The 21,535-nt window shown below is 46.0% G+C and overlaps 1 protein-coding gene across 1 annotated transcript; it reads left to right on the forward strand.

The window, feature by feature from the left end:
• Positions 1-4,356: 4,356 nt before the first annotated feature.
• On the forward strand, positions 4,357-17,016 carry GMFB (glia maturation factor beta). The gene is made up of 7 exons (XM_038138885.1): positions 4,357-4,475; positions 6,978-7,074; positions 7,454-7,503; positions 8,444-8,493; positions 9,514-9,596; positions 10,827-10,900; positions 13,200-17,016. Exons 1-7 carry the CDS (start codon positions 4,473-4,475, stop codon positions 13,269-13,271), a joined length of 429 nt encoding a protein of 142 aa, XP_037994813.1. The 5' UTR covers positions 4,357-4,472; the 3' UTR covers positions 13,272-17,016.
• The last annotated feature ends 4,519 nt before the right edge of the window (positions 17,017-21,535 follow it).

The raw sequence follows: 21,535 nt of genomic DNA on the forward strand, positions 1-21,535 counted from the left end.
CTGCTCCCAATCCAGCTGCTCCTTGGTAGATGCACAGACATGGAATCCAAAACCTTGAGTATCCCCTGAGTAGCCAGGCATTCAACCATTCAGTTCGTGTTCTCCCTTTGCCTGTAAGATGAGTGGAGATTAGAGTGGTGGAGGGAGCACAGCACATTCTCCCCTGAGCTGTTCCCTCCACATGAGCTCTTTCCACACAGATGCAGAACTTCCTCCCAGGCATCTGCCCTGCAGTGTCCAGCTTCCAGGAGGAAGGTGTGCCCTGGCAGATGATTCAGGGGGAGGAGCACGCGGTACTCAACATCCTCCCCACATGGACTCCAACCTTGGAAGGCACTGCCCACCTCAACAGTTTGTTTGGCAGAACACAGAACTGTTTGACAAGCTAAGTCCAAATACAAGTGACAAGTTGTCCATCAGGGCAATTACCATGGCCCATCCTCTGTTCAACTGCAGAACAGGCCACTCTTTTAGAGAAGCATGTGCTTCTCTAAAAGTCTTCTGAGCTTACTTTCAACACCAGTGTCTTCTTTGTCTTCTTCATTTGCATCATCACTGCCTTCCTTTCCTTAATTTCCAACATCATCTTCTTCATTTGAAACAACTCTGCCACTTTCTTCTTCATCTCCAACATTGCTGTTGTATTCCTCCACATTCACATCATACTTTACTTCTTCACTTGCATTCTCATTGCCTTCTTTTCCTTCATTTCCAAAATCATTGTCTTCTTTGTTTGCATCAATATTGCTACGGCCTTCTTAATTTCCAACAATGTTGTTTTCCTCCACATTTGCACTGTCACCTTTCACTCCTTCCTTTGCAACAACATTGCCTCATTTCATCCTCCTCCTCCTCCTTCTCCTCCTCCTCCTCCAAGCTGCAGCTGGAGCTCTCCTCCTGGCCACTGCTGCCTCTGGTGTGTTGGGCGCAAGAAGAACTGGCACGATCCAGATTTTGGAACAGTAGAGTGTTACTGAAGTATAAATCTCCTAAATGCAGAGTTAATATATGTAGCTACCTATATACAGTTAAATATAGATGCAGTTAATTTATATACAGTTCATACATACTGACATATACTGTCATCAGACAGATCTGTGCCTCAGGAAATCCCCCCTGAGCCACCGTGGCAGGGGTGTTCAGGAGGTGCATCACAACCATCTTTAAGGTCTATGTGGAAAAGGCTACACACATCAGGATGCAGATGAGGAGCTCCTGCATTGGCAGTGCCAGCTGTGCTGCTGGGCCTGCCCTTCCATGTGCCTGAAGAACTCAGTCTCTGCCACAGCGTTGTCTCAGGACACTTTGAGCTCAGTATGTGTCAGAAACTGAAACGTTATATTTGATGATTTAAACTTCATTGGCCATTTGCTTCTGCACTACTTTCGCTGTCCTCCACATTTCCTTCATCTACTTGAAACCCTTCTTTAAGCGAAGCCTTCTCTGCTTGATTTCCATCCTGCACCCCAAAACCTCTTTTCAAGCTCTTTGGTCCGCTGCTCTCTGCCTCACGGCTGCTCTTCTGCGCCTGAACCACAGCCCCAAAGGCAGGAGCAGCAGTTCAGCAGCAGCCCAGAAGGGGCTGCCTAAGGCAGCTGCGAGCTGAGCTCCCCAGCCAGGGTCAATTGGCTCATGGGTGTCCTGCTCCAGGTCCTCCACATGCTGCTGCCACATAACCTCATCCAATCTTTAGATATGATTTTTGCTTAATATTGCAAAACTATATATATATTACACAAAGATTTACCTATATACATATTTTATATGTACATATAAAAACTTTACATGTATAATGAAGCTGGTTAAAGATAGATACAGGTAATTTATATACAGTTCATATGTACACTATCGTCAGGCAGCTTAGCTGCTGTCAGACAGCCCTGTGCCTCAGCATCTCTTTCAAGGGCTGCAGAGCAGGAGTTGTTTGAACCCATGTCACAGCCCAGTGGAATCACGGATGGCCTCAGCGTGGGCACCTGGATCATGCACCAGGTGCCGGAAAAGCCTTGGTGGTTCAACCACTCCAAATCTGGCTGCAAGCCAATCTCCACAGGAAGCCTCTTGTTGCCTACCACAAAGTGGTCAAGGTCTGTCTTCTCCAGGCAGTGTTGCAGGTGCTCCAAGATATGCAACAGGAAATCCCTCCTGAGCCACCGTGGCAGGGGTGTTCAGGAGGTGCATCACAACAGTCTCCTCCTCCTCCTCCAAGTTGCTTTTAGAGATCTCCACCTGGTTTCTGCTCTGTGCCTCACAGCTGCTTCTGCTGTGGCTACACTACAACCCCAAGAGCAGGAGCAGCGCTTCAGCAGCAGCCCACAAGTGCCACTGACTTGTAAGTCAGCCCAGAGCAGGGCTCTCCAAGCCCTGGCACTCTGCCCCAGGCTGTGCTGCACCAGCTGAGTCACCTCTGCTCCAGGTAATCAAAGCGCTGCTCCATGCACTGAAATGTGACATCCACACCAACTACACTCCACCAGCTGCAGGGACTGGATAAGGCTTTAGAAAGCAAGAGAAGGATTATTGTCTCTACTTCCTCTGCATTCTCCACTCCCAGACTGCCTCTTCTGCATCCTAACCCTTCCAAGAACTCTGTGAAACCCAGAGCAGAGGGGCCTGCTCTGCCACGACTCCCCCTGTGCCTTAACTCCCTGTGTTCAGGTGAGCACAGAGAGGATGGGGACTCCTGCCTGCCCTGCATTGTGTCTGTCTGTCTGTCTGTCAGGCCTGTCCCAGGGAAGCCAGGCTGTGATTCCAGTCCCCTGTCCCCTCAGCACTGCTAGCCCACAGCCCTGCTCCCTGGGCAGAGCCATTACACCTCTGGAGGAAATTTGCCCTTGCCACTCCTGGGCTCTTGTCAGAGGCGCTGGCTCCTGGCAGTGCGCTCGGGTTCCAGGTGCTTTTTCAAGTCTGTAGAGCACCAGGAGGGCTGTTGCTGTTGAGTGCTTGCACAGAGAGCTCTTGGAGCCACAGTGGTGGCACTCGGGGCAGGATTCAGCTTTGCCACCCTGCCAGAGGCTGGAGAGCTCAGTGTGCCTCAGCTTTGTCCCCGGCAGTGACTGCAGCTGCCGTGGCAGTGGCTGTGAGGTGACCCAAAGCCGCGTCCTGGGCAGCACATGGCTGTGCTTTGCTCCCTCCTTGCGCTGGAATGGAGGTTAGATGGGCTATTGGCAAGGAATTGCTGGCTGTGAGGGCTGTCAGGCCCTGGCACAGGCTGCCCTGAAAAGCTGTGGCTGCCCCATCCCCTGCAAGTGTTCAAGGCCACGTTAGGTGGGATTTGGAGCATCTTGGCCTAGTGGAAGGTGTTCCAGCCCAGAGCAGTGGGGTAAGAACTGGATAATCTTTGGGGTGCATTCCAACCCAAACCAGACTGTGATTCTGTGAGGAGGTGGGATATCAGGAAAAGGTTCTTCCCCCAGAGGATGGTCAGGCACAGAACAGGCTCCTGAGGGAACGGTCATGGCCCCAAGGCTGGCAGATCTCCATGAGTGTTTGGTCACTGCTCTCATTGTGGGATTTTGGGGGTTTTCCTGTGCATGGCCAGGAGTTGGGCTCGGTGATCCCTGTGGGTCCCTTCCACCTCAGGATATTCTGTGATTTTGTGTGAGGCTTCAATAACTGCTCAGCAATCTCACATTTCTGTGGTGCTTGCCAAAGCCCTTGGTGAAAATTTGCAGTTTTATCTTTTAAGTTTGGTGTTTCAATCATTAGTATAATTCATTAGAAGTTGTGTCTGAGATGTAAAGGCTGCATCTGTCCTTTCATTCTGAGGAAAGCAATTATATTCCTAAATGTTTCTCTGCTCTAACAGCATCTAAAATTGTGAGCTGCACAAGGCTGCTCACAAGGGAAAGGCTAAATATTCACTCTAGCATCAGGAGAGCTTCACACCAAGGCCCCATTATGGACAAGCAGCGTGTGCGCAGCTCTGGCTGCTCCTATTTGCGCCTTGTGTGCTGGAGATCCCGCATGACTTCCACAATTAAACTCCACTTCTGCACACAAGCACAGCAAGCACAACAACTTCTGATTCATGTCATGCTTCAACTGCAGGGTTTAAACCTTCAGTCCTTGCCCTTTTTAAGGCACATCCAGAGCTATACAGCCGAACCCACCCCGTCCCGTCCCGCTACCCCCAGATCCCCTCAGAGCGAAATGGCGCCTGAGGGCGAGCCCGCGAGTTGCCATGGCAACGGAGGGGGCGGGGGCTGGACCTCACAGCAACAGGGAGGGGCGTGGTGCTAAGGGATCACGTGATCCCGCGTTTTCCCGCCCTCGGCGGCCTTGAACCTCCCCGCCGCCCGTAGGCGCGTGACACCGCCCCGCCCACCCCGGGCGAGCGCTGTTGATTGGTCGGAGGGCGAAAGAGGGGCGGGGCTTACGAAGCGCAGGCGCGGTAAGGGGGGGCCGCGACCCAGTGAGGAGGAGGCGGCGGCGGCGGCGCGCGAGCGGCTGCGGTTGGTGCGCGCGCCAAGATGGTGAGGGGGGAGCGCGCGCCGCTCCCTCAGGGGGGACCCGGGGGGACCGTGAGGGGGGGATCCGGCCGGGAAGGGGCTCACCCCGCTGAGATGGTGCATAGTTAGCTGATTCGGAAAGATTCGATAGGGAAATGATAGAATAATCAACAGGAAAACGCGTGATCTGACCTCTGAGGAACTGATTATGTGTCTGTGAAACGACTGGTGGCTTGATCGCACCTGGTTGTTGGTTGTCTAGTAATGTTTCGAGCTAATTCACTGAGGAACGTCTGATCGTTGCTCGTTGAACTCATTCACCCGAGTGGTGAATTTGAACTTGAGCTGTGATTGCTGGTTGGAACAGACCAAGAGAAACAAGGGCTGGTGGATGAATGCTGTGGGGTGCTTTGCATTAATATTGGTTAATGGGTAAAGTAATGCTTGTGGAGAAAGGAAGAGTCATGCATGCTGCTTTTAGTAAAGGTTTGGGGAGCTGAACCCTCCTGTGGAAGGGGCAGCGGCAAAGCAAATTTCATCAAATCTTGCGCTGTGTTGCTGTGTGCCTCTCTGGTGAGAGTCGTGCTTGAGGCACTTTGGGATATTCATGTTCATTTGTCAGTCTGGGGGTGAGGGGAGTGGGTGTCCCGAGGGGGCACAGGAGGGTCCAGGGAGCAGCAGCCGCCCCTCGGTGGTGCTGGCAGGTGTGTCCGTGTCTGTGCAGCAATCCTGCCTTGCCTTTCTTCAGTTTTTGTTAAGCCAAGCGTTGGTGAGCCGGCTTAGCCCCGATAAACAGTCTGAATCTGATATTACCAAGTGTTTTCCTTCAGATGCCCTCAGGGATTTGTGCTCGTGTGGCTGCACAGGTGTGAGCAGGAGCATGGCTTGTCTTCTGGGAGAAGCTGTGAGCCCAGAGGATTGGGAGAAAAGCTTCCTCGACAAAAGAGCATTTTATATCAAATATAACCTCAGCTTTGAAATGAAACCCTGAGTCCTGTTGGTTTTTTTAATTGAGACCTCCTGGGCTCGTGCGAGTGCGTATAAGTGACATTTTATATGAAATACAAGTTCAGCTATGGAATGCAGCCCTGAATTCTGGTGTGTTTTAAAGTATTTTTTAGGTTTTTTTTTTCCCTGAATGAGTGAGAGTGGATAGTAGGGGTATTTCACAGAATCCAGAATGAGTTAGGTTGGAAAAGACCTCTGAAATCACCGAGTTCAGCCTGTTTGGGTCAGAGGGAGCCACTCGCTGATCAGAGGGAGCCAGGGGCGATCTTTTGACGTTTGGGGGAACAAGCAAAATCAGGGACACGGTACAGGCAGTGCCTGAGCTCTGCTGTCACGGCAGAGCCTGGTCTCCTCTCCAGCTGTCCAGGGGAAGCACAGGGACGAAACTTTGTGCCAGAATTTGATCAAGGTGGAAATCTTTTTAGGAGCAACAACAAACGTGTGGGGTATTGGAAGTGGGGAAGCAGAGCCGCTTGTCTGCTTTTTGGGGGAAATCTCACAATGTTAAACACAAGGAGACAGAACTGGGAGCTTAAATAGTGACATTCTGGTTTAAAAGCAGTGATTTGTCTCAATGCAAGAGCTCTTTATTAGAGCTTTTGATTGGTAATCTTGCACAACTTTATGTGAGGAATTTTTTTGAGGAAACCTTGAAATGCAGTTGCTTTGGTACAACGTTCTTGATGTCTTGGGAGTTCACAAATACAGTTCAAGCTGCAGATTTTAAGTAACTTCTTTATCAAGCTGGCATGAACCCCTTGGTGATGGAGGTTGTGTGTATAGAATGTTGCTCAGGAAATAGCAGTGGTTGGCTTGGTGCAGTTCAGAACGTGCTTGTGTAAGGGAAGATAACCTGCATTGCTGCTTGTGAAACAATAATTTCCTTCCTCATCTTCAGGGGGATGACTAATATGTTACTTGAGCATCTCTGAGAGCTTGGTGTGCGCGGGGGGAAACGGCTGCATGTTTCTGGGTTAAAATGTCTGAAACTCTTTCTGTGTGTGTCAATTCAATATTTTTGTGGGTAAAAATAAGCAAGGACAATGTTCCTAAACACCAATAGTAGCTCTTACTGTGTTAAATGCTTAAATTACTTGATCCCATTTGCTGTCGCTCTAAGGGACTCCCTTATTTTAGGGCTTGGAAAATGAACTGTAAAATTTACTTTGCAAGTGTAGAAGTGTAAAATCTACTTCTGAAGTGTCAAGTTGACTTCTAAGAGCTCTAAGAATAATCCCCCTTCAGGAGTAGTTAATAAATACTCCTAGTTAACTGTGTGGCTTTGGAGAGGGAAGTTAAAACGGATAAATGTTCTGTGAATGTGTTATTTAAAAAAAAAAAAAATTTCATTTCACCCACGTTTTTTCTGGTTTATGTGATGCTCTGGAGCTTTGGACAAGCTGTATGCAGGCCCTCTTCAGTATTTATGCACAGATGTGGGTGACACAGGGATTTTTTTGTCTGTTTCACTTTGTGGAAGGATTTATCTCCCTCCCCTCTGCCATTTCCTCTTTGCAGAGTGAATCTCTGGTGGTTTGTGATGTTGCCGAAGATCTGGTGGAGAAACTGAGAAAATTCCGATTTCGCAAAGAGACCAACAATGCTGCCATTATAAGTGAGTTCCAAAAATTGTCAGAAAATCCTCTCTGCTCTTTTCTTCCTGTGTGAGATTGCTGCTGTATCAGGTAAACACGAGCCGGGGGGTGTTTGTTCTCTGAGCTGCAGCACTTTCAATTCTGCCTGTAATTTTAACAATAAAACAGCGCTGTTCTTAGGATTCGGGTCTCCATCTGCTCTTAGCAGAGTATTTATATTTAATTATGGCTCAGAGTCTACCGCTGTTTGTAAAATGATTTTGGGAAGTCATGGGATACACTGAAGAAGAAAAACAGAATCACAAGGACTATAATTGCTGAGTGCTAAAAAGCTTCATGCATCCATTGTGTAAATCGATTGGAAAAAAACATTGATCTGTGTTTTATTTTGATTTATAGTGAAAATCGACAAGGATAAGCAGTTGGTGGTGCTGGATGAGGAGCATGAGGTTTGTTAAATGAATTGTAAATAAGAGTATCTTCAGCCTGCAATGTATTGTTGTCTCTAAGGTACTGCCTTAGTTTCAAATTGTTATCAAACTCTTAATCTAATTTGGGTCATGAGCTTATTTAAATGCATGGTCACTCTGCATGTAAAGCACAGCACCATTAATAGTGAAGCTATGCACAAGCAATTGAGTTGACTAATTAATTGCACCAAAAAAAAAGCAAGTTATTTTAAAGCTGTTTTAATGATGTAAAAAGCATCTTTGGCACCTGCTGGCTTTTTGAAGAGATTTCTGCTGTGTTTCCACGTAGATGTGCACATTTGTCTCTGAACTGGTCTGCCATCAATTAGAAGCAGGATTGCTAATCCCCTGCAGACTCTAAATTTGATGGGTGGCATAATAAGGTCAGCCCAGTGTGTGGTGTTTCTTAACGGTCCATAGGGCAAAATTAAATCCTTCCCAGGGATTTGAGCATTAACCAGAGCTCTTGTTCCCTAGAATGTAGATGTTAATGTCACACTCAGATGTAATGGGGAATCTTTTTTGTTTGCTGAAGGAGGAAGGACTGAATTTTTCCAACTTTTGATTTATGTAGCTGATTTTAACTTACTTTATAGTGTGTGCTTACTTGTTTGAGTTTAGCACTAGGGTTGGCAAAGCATGGTAACTGCCAGCATAGCCAACTAAAGCCAAAAATGTTTGCTCAACTTATTATGCCTAAAATAGGGGTGATTATTCATGCTAACATTAATTCTGTGTTCAGTCATAGGAGTCTGTTGGCACACAAATCTTCCTAAACTGCTGTAGTAATTTGGGAAGTCCTTATCAGGTCACCTGTAGATCAACATCTGCCCTACAGGTGTTTCAGTGTCCATTACCCTGCTTTAACCCTCCAGTGGGAGGTACTTGCTCAAATATTGCTTGTGTTTAATGCCACCAGGGTATTTCTCCTGATGAGCTAAAGGATGAGCTGCCCGAGAGACAACCTCGATATCCTTCCTGTGCTGCTGCCATTTGGACTTACTCACTCCTGGAAGCTGTTCAGAATGTTGGACTTCACCTTTTTAGGCCAATAATTGCTGTAGTGTGATCTTGCAGATCCTTTATTTGTGAAATAACCCAGGGATCAGTTCTCAGGCTGCGCTGAACTGTTGTACCGCTTGCTGAAACAATGACTCATTTGAGCCTTTCCTGATATTTTATTTCCTTTTACACTATATAATGTTTGGGGAACTAAAGCAAAGCCATGCTGCTGGTAATGTAAAGAAGGGAGTAAAATGTACCAGTCAGTGGCTACTTCTAATTATAGGACTCTGCCTGTGTAACTCTGGATTTGTTTTGGTCCTTTCTCAGGATGTGGCTGTTGTTGTTTTGCTGCAGTTACTGATTCTGGGATTGCTGTGGGCATGTGATCCAGGGAGGAATCCTTGTTTTGAAAAAAAAGGAACAAAAGAGGGTCAAGTAAATGACTCTGACTAGTGAAATAAAAGGGGTACTTAAGTTACATGTGAAGAAAATACCTGCCCTGTTAGCCTCAAGAGCTGGCTGGCACCATTCCCTGTGCTGTTCTGAATCTTGCCTTTCATGCCTGCAGTGCAGTGGGAGGCTGTAAAACAGAAGTCCTGGCTGAAACTGCAGTTCAAATTGAGCAGAACACCTGAAACAACGAAGTTCTTGGTCAGCAAAGAAAGAATTTGGCTTTCATTAAGCCAAAACCACAGTGGTGGGTGTGGGAAGTCTTTTTACAAAGTTGGAAGAGGAATATTTGTGATGAGAGGGTGATTTTTAGCTCTGATGTGAAAGATTACTACAGAGACAGCCCTCACACTGAGGCAGGGCCAGTACTGAAAGTCAGATGTGGAAGTGAAAACAAAACAGTGAGGTTGTTATTGCCAAAGTAAAACATCATCTAAAATGCAACACTGGCTTCTGCCTCCTTCAAGCTCTGATAACAGGGTTATATCCTACTAAAATAATTGATTTTTTAGTTTCTTTAACCTCAGAAAAAACATTTATTGTGTATAGTTACAAGTACCAGCATGAAGATGGAAGAGTTTCCTATCCATTGTGCTTTATCTTCTCCAGTCCAGTTGGTGAGTGAACTCTGTAGCTACTGTGTGTTGTAAATTTGGGAATATTCTCTTCTAGGGAAGATAAAACTGAGTACTTCGTGCTCTCAGGGAGGTTTTCCTGCCTCTGAGGTTCGCATTTAGGGCACTTCAGATGTCTGATAGAAGAGGTTCTCTCTTTGTCACTTCTGAAGGCTGAACTGGAGTGTTGTTTCCTGCTTAGCTGGCCGAAAGGTGTGTCTGCCTAATGTGCCTGTTCTCGGTGTGCTCAGCAGCCCTCCTTTGAAGGGCAGGGCCTGGAGCCCTCTGCATCTACTCATGGAGGTTTAACCTAGTTTAACCTGTTTACTCCTCAGATCTTGGGGAATCCTCGAAACATGACCCTGTAAGGCTCAGGGAGTGAGGGGAGAGAGGGCTGGAAGACGCTGCCCGTGTTCCTGAGTGATTCTGCTCAGCTGCCTCTTGCTATTCACACACAAGTGCCTGGGAGGGGAAAAATTCCTCTCATCTCAGAAGGACCTGGGAACCCATTTCTTTCTGAGGATCTTGGACTCCTGTTCCTTTCATTCTCATGAAAGGAACAGGGCTTTAGGGTGTTAGGATGGGATTTGAGAGGGGTTTTCAGGGGCCTGGGTGCAATGGGCAGCAGTAGAGGATGCTGTGAGGGGACAGTCTAAGGTGCTGTCACAGCTGTGGGGGAACAGGAGAAAGAGAGGGCTCCCTAACCCAGATCTGAGCATGTGAAAGTGCTGGGGGAACAGACTGTTCCAGGAGAAACAGACTCTAATCCTGGATCATCCCAGGTTTGTAGAGAGCGGTACAGAGCATCCTCTGCTTGTGTCACAGCAACCCTCAACATTAACTTACCTGCACAGGGCACTGTAATAGAAGCCAAATAACCTGGGTCTTGGTTTGGCTTTAAAGAGGGAATTGCTCCTGGGCTTCCATCTGTGTTCTGAGTTGTAGCAGTGTATCTTGCTGGTATTACTGGATTATCCTTGTTATCCCCTGGAAGAAGATAAACTGATTGCATTGTTCTGCCCTTTATTTCTCAGAGCTAGAGTAACTAGGTATATAAAAGAATTTTGCAACTACTGAGCATATTCTTCTGTAGTTACCTGAGACTCTTCCTGTGAATGTCTTTAGCTTTCAGTTTGAATTCTTAAAAAAAACCCCAAACTTATTTTTGAATTGTTGCAGTCAAAATAATGAAACAAAATCTCTTTTTTTTTTTTTTTCCCCCCATAACTTCAGGATGTAAGCCTGAGCAGCAGATGATGTATGCTGGAAGCAAGAATAAGCTTGTACAGACAGCTGAACTCACTAAGGTATAACTGGCTTTTGAAATAACTCTCTCCCCCTTCACTGCAGGTTGTTGTTTTGTGTCTTGCTTGAAGCAATGGCAAGAAGGGTTTTGTGAGAGTTTGTGATTACAGTGAACAGAGCCTGGTTTAGGAAAGCTGAAGGAGGAGTATGTGTGGAGATTTCTGTACCCTAAAACACCAGGAGAAACAGTGTTCTGGAAAACAAAAATATCCCTCAGTAGGATGGACATCTTTGCTGTGGGGGAGGAATTTTCTGATGGGAAGAATAGACTGAAGCCTCAGTGTGGTGTGGAACAGATAGATTAGCTGGTTCCTGGGGCTGGGTGCTTGCAGAACAGCCTGCAGAGTAAGGAACGTGTGCCAAGGGATGAACAGTTTCTTCCTGTGTTGGGTTCTTCCAGTACTGACACCAGAAGAAATCGCTGCATTCACTAGGTCTGGCTGTGTGTATGTTTTAGAAAAAAAATGTCACCTGTTTTTCATTTTGGAGATCTCTGAAATCTTTGCCTAATTGACACCTAGACTCCTTTATGCCTCAAGCAGTAAAGCTTAATAGAGTCAGTAGCTGCTTCAGGTTTTTCATACCATGTAAAATGACTTCAGCACTTCCCACAGCACTGTTCCCTTTAGGTCTTCCTTATCCTGCTGAGTCCTTTAACATCCCAGCAGCAAAGTCTGTTGGGCCAGTAAGGGAGCTGTGAATCCTAGAATGGCTTGAGTTGGAAGGGACCTTAATGTTCATTTGCTCAAACACCTCCCACTAGACCAGGTTGCTCCAAGCTCTGTCCAGCTTTTGCCTGTTCAGCTGTGCCTTGTAAGAGAAGACACCTCTGTTTTAAATTTGACCTCAGGTTGACAGAAGTCAATAGGAAGGCAGCAGAAGATGGTGGAAACAATCAGCACAGCCCCAAGAAATCTTTTTTTAGATCTGTTGAGACTGTATCTTGGAGGCCTGATAACTGTGATAGAAAGGAGGAAGACAGGGCTGGTGAGAAGAAGGTGAAAGCCTGGGAAGTAGCTCAGTTGGAGTTCCTATCACTTCTGAAATGGGAGAAATTCAGCCTGAACGGCTTTTGAATGCAAGTCTAGGACTGGGTATAGAGGTTTGTGATCATTCATCTTTCCTGAAGGCAGAGAACACAGGCTGTCTCCAGTTGGGATTGCCTGCTTGCTCTTCAAATGTACTTTATTCTTGCCACTTGCTGAGCTGTGTTTCATTTTAACTCCTGCTGTGACTTCCTCCTGGTGTGATTTTTGCTCGTGACTCAGCTGAGTTCTCTCCTCAGTCTCCAGTGACTTGCATATTAGCTTGGTTCCTGTTAAGCTGTTCTGTTCTTGTAGCACTGATTTTTGGGGTTCCTCCATTTTGAAGGCCTGTGAGTTTGTAAAATTACCTGACTTTTGTCTTTGGGGATGTCATGGACTCCAGTCATCAGGGCATAATTAACATTGTTTCTCTTCAGACTATTTAAAACAAAACTCACACCCTAACCAGTTACTTGCCCACGTGGAATGTAAAGATTATATTGGTGTTTGGACCTCGTTTTCTGCTTCAAGGCTTCATTAAAGATTTCACAAAGCCTTGGTTTAGTAGTTTTTAGATTGTTTTGGGGGTTTTGCCCAGAGATGCTGTGGCTGCTCCATCCCTGGAAGTGCCTAAGGCCAGGCTGGATGGGGCTTGGAGCAGCCTGGGCTAGTGGAAGGTGTCCCTGCCATGGCAGGGGGTTGGAGCTAGATGGTCTTCAAGGTCCCTTGCAACCCAAACCATTCTATGCTTTTAGGATTTTGTTGGGGTTTTTTTCCTGAGTTTTTTATTTTGAGATATTTTAGAGGTAAAACAGTATGCTGCTGGATACTATGAATTTTTTTCAGTTGAAAGAAAAAATAACTCTGTGTTGGAGTGAGTAATAATTGCTGAACTTTGGGCTTAAATCAACCCAGATATTAAATTATTTGTATTCTTCAAAATACCATCTTGCTGAGATAATGCATGTGAGATGGGGCCACTTCAGGGATATTTTAAAATGTAGCACATGTGCTTTTCTCATATTCTTACAGGATAAGAGTAAAGCCTAGAAATAGAAATTACAAGGTTCTTGTTCACGTTAGTGATGTTTTTTGCCACTTAGTCTTGTGTGTTTTCCTTTGATCTGACGCTTTCAAGAAAGCACCTGCAGACTGTAGGTTGGCAAGGGGTTAATTGCAGCTCAGACAATGTGTGTGCAAAGGTGCTGCTTGCATTTTGTGCTTGTCCCTTTCCAGCCCCATCCCTCAGGAACTGATGCAATGCCATTTTGTTTAGGTATTCGAAATCAGAAATACAGAAGACCTAACTGAAGAGTGGCTGCGTGAGAAACTGGGCTTTTTCCACTAAGGGAAACCTCTAAGTATTTATGTACCGTCCTGGTGATACTGGAACCAGACATGAATACTTACATCCAAGCAATGCACTGTATTCACAGCTGTCTCCTGCAGTATCTCTCTTGTGCAGAGTTTGTGCAAAGAATAGCAGGTCTGTCTCCTTGAAGTAACCAATCTTTGCAGGTGTTTCCTTATTTGTACCTGCTCAAAGGGAATACTCCTCTGCAGGGACTCCTTTTGCACTCCTGTGACTAATATTTCTGTAACTAAAATAGTTCAGTTCTGGATTTATAACTGTGTACAAACATCATTTGGAAGCTGACGCTAACTCTTTCTGAGCTACAAATGCATCCTTATGACACACATTAGCCATTTATATGCAGGATTTATGTACTGTCACTTACCAGATTTTTTGACTTAATGTCTTCTCAATTTTGAAGCATTTGTTGGAAGCTCCCTGGAAGCATTTGTTTAGTATTAAAAAGTCAAAATCCTTATACTGCAAATCCATCCATTTATCTTTCCATCGAGTCCATGTGAACTGTCTCAAATTCACGGAACTAATTTTTGTCATTCCAGTAATTCCTCAGTTGCCTGAGTCAATCTTCCTAAATTTCAGGGCAAAGCTTTGACTGTCCAGTTCTCATGCTAATACAGTCTCACAGGAACTAGCTGATAACAAAGGGCTGAACTACAACTCTGGTTCCTCTTGTACCAGATTTCTTCTTGCATCTCTGTTCTGACACTGTTGAGAAGTTTACCTCTGCTCATTTCCTGTTATCTGAACACCTGGTGATACTGTGTGCCTTTCATTTGTTAGCTTTAAAAGGACTTGAGAATTTTACACTGCCACTTCTTACAAATTTGGTAAAAACTTTGTAAAAGAATCCAAGTAATATTTGTTCCTAGTGCCTCGTGCTGCAGTTGACATCTGTTAAAACAAAAAGCCAACCTCGTTTTCATTGAAATTCCAATCATCTGCTCCATTTGTAGGAGTCAGGAGGTTAAAGCTTTTCATGATAATGAATGATTTATATCTCTTTTGTTGTAAAAGTTGGCCACACGTAGCTTTTGAGTACTTTAATTACAACCTCTAACTTTCTTAATGGCTTTTTGGTCAAAATTACATTCCAGATGAAGTTTTTGCATAAATGATCATTTGATTTTCATCTACTTAACGGTTCATCTCTTTGAAACAGCAAATCTAATGTGAAAATAGTATTTAACTTTTATAAATGACCAGTCTTTTTACAGGTCTGTTTTCTATTGAATAGAGTAGTTGTCTGGTGTGGGACACGTCCAGCACGTGCTGTGGCAGGAGGAGCACTCATGGGACAGTCTCTCCCTATCTCGTGAGTGAGTGTTGTGCTTCTGAACAAGTGTCTGCGTAAGAGCAGCTTCCTGTTGATAACATACCTTAAAATACAGCTGCCCCAACCAATCTGCTCGCTGGGAAGGAATGCAGTGTTCAATTTGGAGGCCAGTATTTCATGCTGTGAAACCTTTGCTGAAAGTGGGGTTCTTTTTCATTTGTCAGCATAGGTGGTGTTAGTGTTAAAACGCTAACTCCTGCAAGATCACAAGGAATTCATTTGCAAAGGTCTTCGGTGTTGGTAAATCTCTTCCTAGTTTGATGTTATTACTCATTTATTTGTATATAAATCTGACTTGAGAGGAGCTTTTCAAAATACATGTTGGAATGATCCAATTAAATCGATCTTTTGGTGTGGGAAAGAAGTGCTTTTAATTAAATTTCTGTGTTAATGTACTGAACTGGAAAAACAATTTCATTTCCCTGGACGAAAAAGTGTTGATTATGAAACTGTTGCTTGATCATTCTGTACTGCAGATCAATAAAAACCATGTCTTTTGTGACAAACATTGTATAAATAAGACTTTGGCTTATAGGGTAGTGTCGTTCCAAGCATCAGTCTGGAAACAGCAAGAATCTCTTTTGAGGTTTTTTTGGGATTGTACTAAAGGTGAGGCATGTCAAAGTACAGTGTGGGCGAGAGGGAAGCTGCTGCTTGGAATGTTCAGCTTGATTTGCAGTGGGGAAAAACTGGATTAATCATGTCTGTTGTACTTTGTACACTGGTGGGCTGCCAGCAGCCAACTGCTGCCTGCACAGGTCTGCACAAAAATAACTGTACAAGAGGCCTGTATCAGGAGGGAAGGGAGGAGCTGCTGCATGAAATGATGAAATTTGACCTTTCATCTCTGGATTGCTCCCCCTTCTGCCAAGAAAACATTATTCCTTACAGCTGAATGTTCAGCCGAGTTCTTCCACTTCACATGTTCTCGTGCCTCACTTAAGCGCTTTCTGCCTTGGGTGCTGCCCCTCCAGCCTTGCAGGGAGCAAGCAGATCCTCGTGAGAGTGTTAAAGCCCAGTTTCTCCTGAAAGGTGCTGTTGATGCTGCTCAGCCCACCAGTATTACCCTTCAGCCAGCCCTGCCTGGCAGCTGTTCCTTCCTCCCTCCCCTGGCTGAGCTGTGGAAGCAGCTGCAGGTTCTGGGAAGATGAGCGTGCAGAGGTGTTTGCTGTTCCAGCCTTGTTTGTGTTCTCTTTGGTCTTAATGCAGTGTTTTGACACAACTGGCTGCTGCTAATTGTCCTGGGCTCTTGAGATGCAGGTAGTGCTAACACTTGATTAAACAAAGACATCGTTATGTCCAGGTCTCTCCTGCACAAATAATCCTTGTTTTCATAACAGCCTTTCCCCACCTTATCTGTAGCACTGTGTGTTCTGTGCTGCTGCCCCCTCGGCTCAGTGGGAGGCAGATGAGTCCGTGTTCAGGCCAGTATGTTCCTGCTGGGCTTTGCTGGTGAGTTGCCCATCTGTAATCACACATTTCTCTTGAATTTTCAGACCTCTGAAGAGACATCTAAAGGACAGCATTAATTAGCCTAGGGGAGCCTTTGTAGCTAAAGGTCTGAGAGTCAGCATTTTCCATTGGGAGCTCCTATTTTTCAGGAGTTAGTAAGTTGGCCATAAAATCCTTGGTCTGGAGTTAAAGGTCTCTCCAAGGGAGACTTCTGCCACAATTAATCAGGTTTGCTTTAAATATTGACTAGATGGCTGGGATACAGCTCTTGTAATCCTATTCACTGATGGTAAGCTGAATTAAAGCATGAGTTTGCATGTCAGCCCATGAAATAGACTTGTAGTGTTTTGACTATTTTTAACAAAAAAATGTAAATGCTGGTATTTGATGGTTTAAGTGTATTTCTAGTATCATGAATACTGTTCTGATCTATTAAAGGAGGCAATAATGCAGGTGTTGACACCTTTTTCACTTCTCCAAAGGAGCATCTTTGCATTTGTACCAGGATTCCATTTTTGTATCTTTAACTGTAAAATAGCTGGTCCAGAAACGATGCTAAACCGATGACGGGTCTGACTCAAACAGGCAGAAGCAAGAGGATTCAATTCCTTACTTCAGTGCATTCCAAAAATAACCATCATGAACATTTTTATACATACATGTAGTGACTGTGAAGTGGAGCCATGGTGGGACATGAGAAGAGGCTCAGTGAAACTCTTGTGTTTGTCCTGTGGTCCAGACTTGTCTTAAAAGGTGTGAGAGGTTCACAGCCAGATTTGAGAATTTGGCAGTTCCATGAAAATACCAGTAACCAGTACAAATTCCATATGCTGTTTAGTTTCTGCTACTTCACATTGCATGTTTACTTTAAACCAAATCTTTTTTTGCTAAGCATGGTGCTTGTATTGGTTTAAATAAAATGTTTCATTAAGAGGTTGTGTTGGCCTGTTTTAATTGCAAAGTGGTCCCTGTGTGACAGGGAAAATCTGGTGATGCTTGGTATGACTTCCTCCTTTTCTCAGCTTCCTGGAGTTTGTGCTGGCCTTGTAAGGTGTCTTCAGTCTCGACTGCTCCCTCATTTGCTGTTGTACTTAAAATAATTCCTGTTTCCATCTGCTGTGATGGGGAGGAGAGGACCTGTTGGAATACTGCAGGGAACTGCTGTGCTGCTGCTTTGCACCTTTGTGTCACAGGCCTCCCACTGTCTCCAGCTGAGGTGCAAGGCAGCGTGCGGCTCAGTGTCAGCCTGGAATGTCACATAAACTTCCCCGTTCACCTCTCCCACATGTGCCTGGCAGACCCTGGAGCTGTGGAATACAATACAGAGTGCAGGTGCCCCCTGAGCAGAGTCAGAGGAGCTGTCAAAGACACCCCAGAGCTTGAAGGAGACAGAGGAACTTAGGTTTTTTTACCTCCCACAGTCACTGGCTCATCTCTTTCCTGCCCAAGAGACCACTGCATTAATTTGATTTAAACCCTTCTTTTCTGCATTCATCGTGTCATGATCTTTGGGGACTTTGATTCCTCTATTGCTGAAAAAACTGCCAAATATAATCCAAGGAATTCAGCTTCAGTACCTGACACAGATTGTTTCTGTGAACACCAAAGAACAGCATTAATAGGCTACTGATCAGACATGACAGAAATAAACCCCTTTACTCCCAGGTGAGAGAACTCTGTGAAGGAGAAAATGCACAGCTGCTCAATGCACATCTGGCTCCTGAATGGCATCTCAGTCACTGAAAGGCAAAATCTGTTGCCAAAAGCTTGGGGAAGAAAAAGCTGCTAAGGGAGAAGAATGGTTTTCTAGAAAAGGAGGGGGAAAAAAAGGAATAAATAGCTCTCCTGTGGGAGAAGAAGGTCACCTGTGGAGTCCTGTGGCATTCCCTGCTCATCACTGAGTGTGCTTCACTAGGAAATGGGCAATAGTTCATTGGTACTGCTACATCACCATAAAAACAACAGAGAGGAGAGAGAATGGCCAGGAGATCAGGATATGAAGTGAAGGGCAGCTGCTTCCATTCAGCAGAGGTCAGTGGCTTCTCATGGTTATGATGAAAAGGTCAGTTGAGTGGTGATTAAAGTCAAAGCAAAGGGGGAGTAGGAATCAAAATGGGAAACCTCTGCAGAGCAGGACAAGCCTGCACTGTCCCTGCAGCCTGAGCATCGCACAGGGGTGCTTTCCCTTCCAGGTGTGTGGAAGCTTGCCCAGGGCTGGGAGTTTGCTGAGGAGATCTGGCTTGGCAGGGTGTCTGGGAATAATACAGAGAGGAGGAGAAATGGGGTTTGGTTTGGAGGAGCTGGAAGAAGAATCACAGGATGGTTTGGGTTGGAAGGGACCTTAAATCCCACCCAGTTCCACCCCTTCCACTGTCCCAGGCTGCTCCACGCCCTGTCCAGCCTGGCCTTGGGCACTTCCAGGGATGGAAGCTGGGGCAGTCGCTGTCAGTGTGTGACTGTGTGAGTATGCCTGTGCCTGCTGTTCATGGGTTGGGGAATTGACTGGAATACACGCTGGCTCCCCCAGGCTCCTCACAGGTGAAGTTCCTGCAATTTCCTGTGTAGGTGCAGGTGAGGGTGGGAAGCCAGGCACAGGCAGCGAGATTCTGACCCAGTGCCATTGAGAGGCAGAACTGACACGGAGCAGCCTTGAGAGGGAGGGCTGCTAGGGCTGTGGGAAGGACACGAGGTACTCTGTGGGTGTAAGAGTGGCTGGAATTCGTTCAGCTGCACTCCTGTGTGGCAGGGCTGAGGCTTTAAGGTAGGCCTCACCCCTTGGAACAAAACTGAGGATGTGGCAGGTGGGTCCATCCCCTGCACTTGTCATTTGGCACAGTTGTGTCAGCTGCAGTTTTGGGGGTGTACAACAAGGTCTAAAGAAATTAAGCTCAGCTTCCTTTGGGAAAGCCTGCACAGAGGGGTTCATAAATGCTGGAGATGTTGGATTTGGCTTCTACATGTGTAGCTCCAGTTTGGTTACATCCTCTGCAGGGCTTCCCTTAGGGAAGGTAACTGCTGCTCTCTGCCAGCAAAGGCAGAGCTGTGGAGATGGTGTCATTTGTTCCCACCTCCTCCAGAAGGGAACTGAGCCCAGGGAATTAGTCCTGTGTGCTAAGCTGGCCTTGAGGCTGGGAACACAGTTTAAATGATAACTGCTGGGGAAGAGAGAGTTTTTCTGGGATCTGAGAGGCAGCCCTGGTGTTCTTGAAGAGCAGCCTTGAACTGCCAGACATGGAGGAATGTAGGCTCCTACAGTACAGCAGGGAAAAGGGGTTGTAGTTCTCAAAATATGTATCTGGGATCAACCTCTTGTGGGATTGGCATCCTCTCTCTGGGCTGCAGATGAGGGAGTGCACTGGCTTGGTTTGTGCTGTGTTCGAGGCATTGGAAATGTCAATTCCAGCATTGTTTTAATAAATTCAGTTCTGAAGTACAAGGACCCCTGGCTTTAGCTTTTAACTTTTCAAATTAATACACACATTTGTATCTGCTTTCTATATTGAAAGGTTGAACATAAGGCTGAGCAATTGCATACCTCAAGTTTTCTACTTTCATTTTGTGGGAAGCAGCAAAGGGTGAAATACTAAAGAGTGAATATTCTCTGGAGGTGGTTAGGACACTGCTGGCATGTCATCACCCTGTTGGAGCGAGTCCTCGGGAAGCCACCAAGCTGATCAGAGGAAGAGAGCATCTCTGCTGTGAGGAAAGACTGAGAGAATTGGGATTGTTCAGCCTGGTGAAGAGAAGGCTTCCAGCACCTGAAAGGAGCCTACAAGAAAGATGGAGAGAGAATATTTACAACAGCCTGGAGTACCAGGGCAAGAGGGAATGGCTTCAAACTGAAAGAGTAGGTTTAGATTGAATATCTGAAAAACTTTTTGACTGAGGGTGATGAGACACTGGCACAGATTATCCAGAGCAGCTGTGAATGTCCCATCCCTGGAAGTGTTTAAGGCCAGGTGGGATGGGGCTTGGAGCAACCTGGGATAGTGGAAGGTGTCGTTTCCTAGGGCAGGGAGATTGGAACCAGATGATCTTTAAGGTCCCTTCCAACCCAAACTATTCTGAGATTCCATAATTCTAAGTTCATATCAGTGTAAACTTGGGCACCGTTCCCCTCCCAGGTCTCGCAGGCTTTTTTCCATGTCTGCTGTTCCTCTGGGTGCTGTTGGATGCTGTGATCCTGTGTGGGTAAGAGGCTGGCTGATGCAGTGTGTGTGTGCAGCATCCCGTGCAGCCTCGCCGTGCTCTGTGTAACCTCCCTGTCTTTTCTCTAGCCATGGAGCCAAGGGGATGATTTCGATGCCTTTGCATGGATGTGGTTAATCATGCCCGTTGTGTCCCAGCATGGGGGGATCGTCTCCTCTGGACTGTCCTGTCGTGTTTCATTCCTTCAGGGACTGCGAACATGCTCTGGGTTAACCCCGTTCACCTCTGGAGCAACGTGAGGTGTCTCCTACAGAACTGATGGAGCTGGGCTGAAACTCCCCTGACAGCTCTCACAGCTCCTCAGCAGGGGACAGAGGGGAGACAGGAGCAATTATCACCCAGAGGGACTCTGAATGCACAACAGACACTGGGAGAACAGCAAGTCTGTCTTTCACGGCAAATTTACTCCTGTGACAGGGAAGTCCTATCCAGGCTGTTTGAAAGGCACACACTGTCACCCCCATTCCTGCTGTTCCATGCCATGAGCCCCATGAATGCAGCTTCTCTTCCCTCTCCGGGAGCCCTTGGCTCAGCAATTAATATAATGCACCCTTGAAATCCCTGTGCCAAACAGCAGCTGGTGTTGTCACCTCATTTCTGTGGAAAATGGGAAGACAGCAGAAGAAAATGGGGCAGAAAACATTCAGTTGAAAGGGAAAGGGGCACCAGCCATCCTGTACTTTCGCTGAGCCTTAGAGCATGGAAGCAGAGCCAAAAATCAGGGGTCATTGTCCCTATGGAGCTGAAGAAGGAACAAGAAAGATCTAACATTTGTTCAAAATAATGTCTAATTTTAAATATCCACTGTTGGAAAATGCTGCTGTATAATTGGAAGGAGAACGTGCCTGCCTTGCTCACAACTGTAGTCTGCCTGGCCATCTGCTCTGCCAGCAACAAATCCTGGATTGATCTGCGAGTGTGATTAATTCAGCCAGGACGACAGGATCAAGGGATCAGCCAGAGACAATATTTATACCCTACCTCCAACTGTGAATGTGCAATTGTTTGGTTCAGGAGTACAAAACAAATTGTATAGCTGTATTACTGGGAGAATAGAAAAATAGAAGCGTCCACTCAAGAGCCCTTCTTTCCTTGGATGGCCCCATTCCAAGGTCTGTAAGTACAGTTTAATACAAGCCAATTCCCTGTCTGGGAGGTGAACAAAGCTGTTCTCATCTACAGAGAACTTCTGCATCTTTACTGCTGCTGCCTCATTCCATAGGGTGGTTTAGTCCTAAAACCT

The sequence above is a fragment of the Motacilla alba genome, chromosome 5, assembly GCF_015832195.1.
Source record: "Motacilla alba alba isolate MOTALB_02 chromosome 5, Motacilla_alba_V1.0_pri, whole genome shotgun sequence".
Classification (NCBI taxonomy): domain Eukaryota; kingdom Metazoa; phylum Chordata; class Aves; order Passeriformes; family Motacillidae; genus Motacilla; species Motacilla alba.

What these genes read in the sequence shown, in the direction of transcription:
- GMFB (XM_038138885.1), top strand. An exon ending in TGCTGGATGAGGAGCATGAG is followed by an intron (nt 7,504 to 8,443) that starts GTTTGTTAAATG and finishes TAATGCCACCAG; the next exon opens with GGTATTTCTCCTGATGAGCT. An exon ending in TATCTTCTCCAGTCCAGTTG is followed by an intron (nt 9,597 to 10,826) that starts GTGAGTGAACTC and finishes CCATAACTTCAG; the next exon opens with GATGTAAGCCTGAGCAGCAG.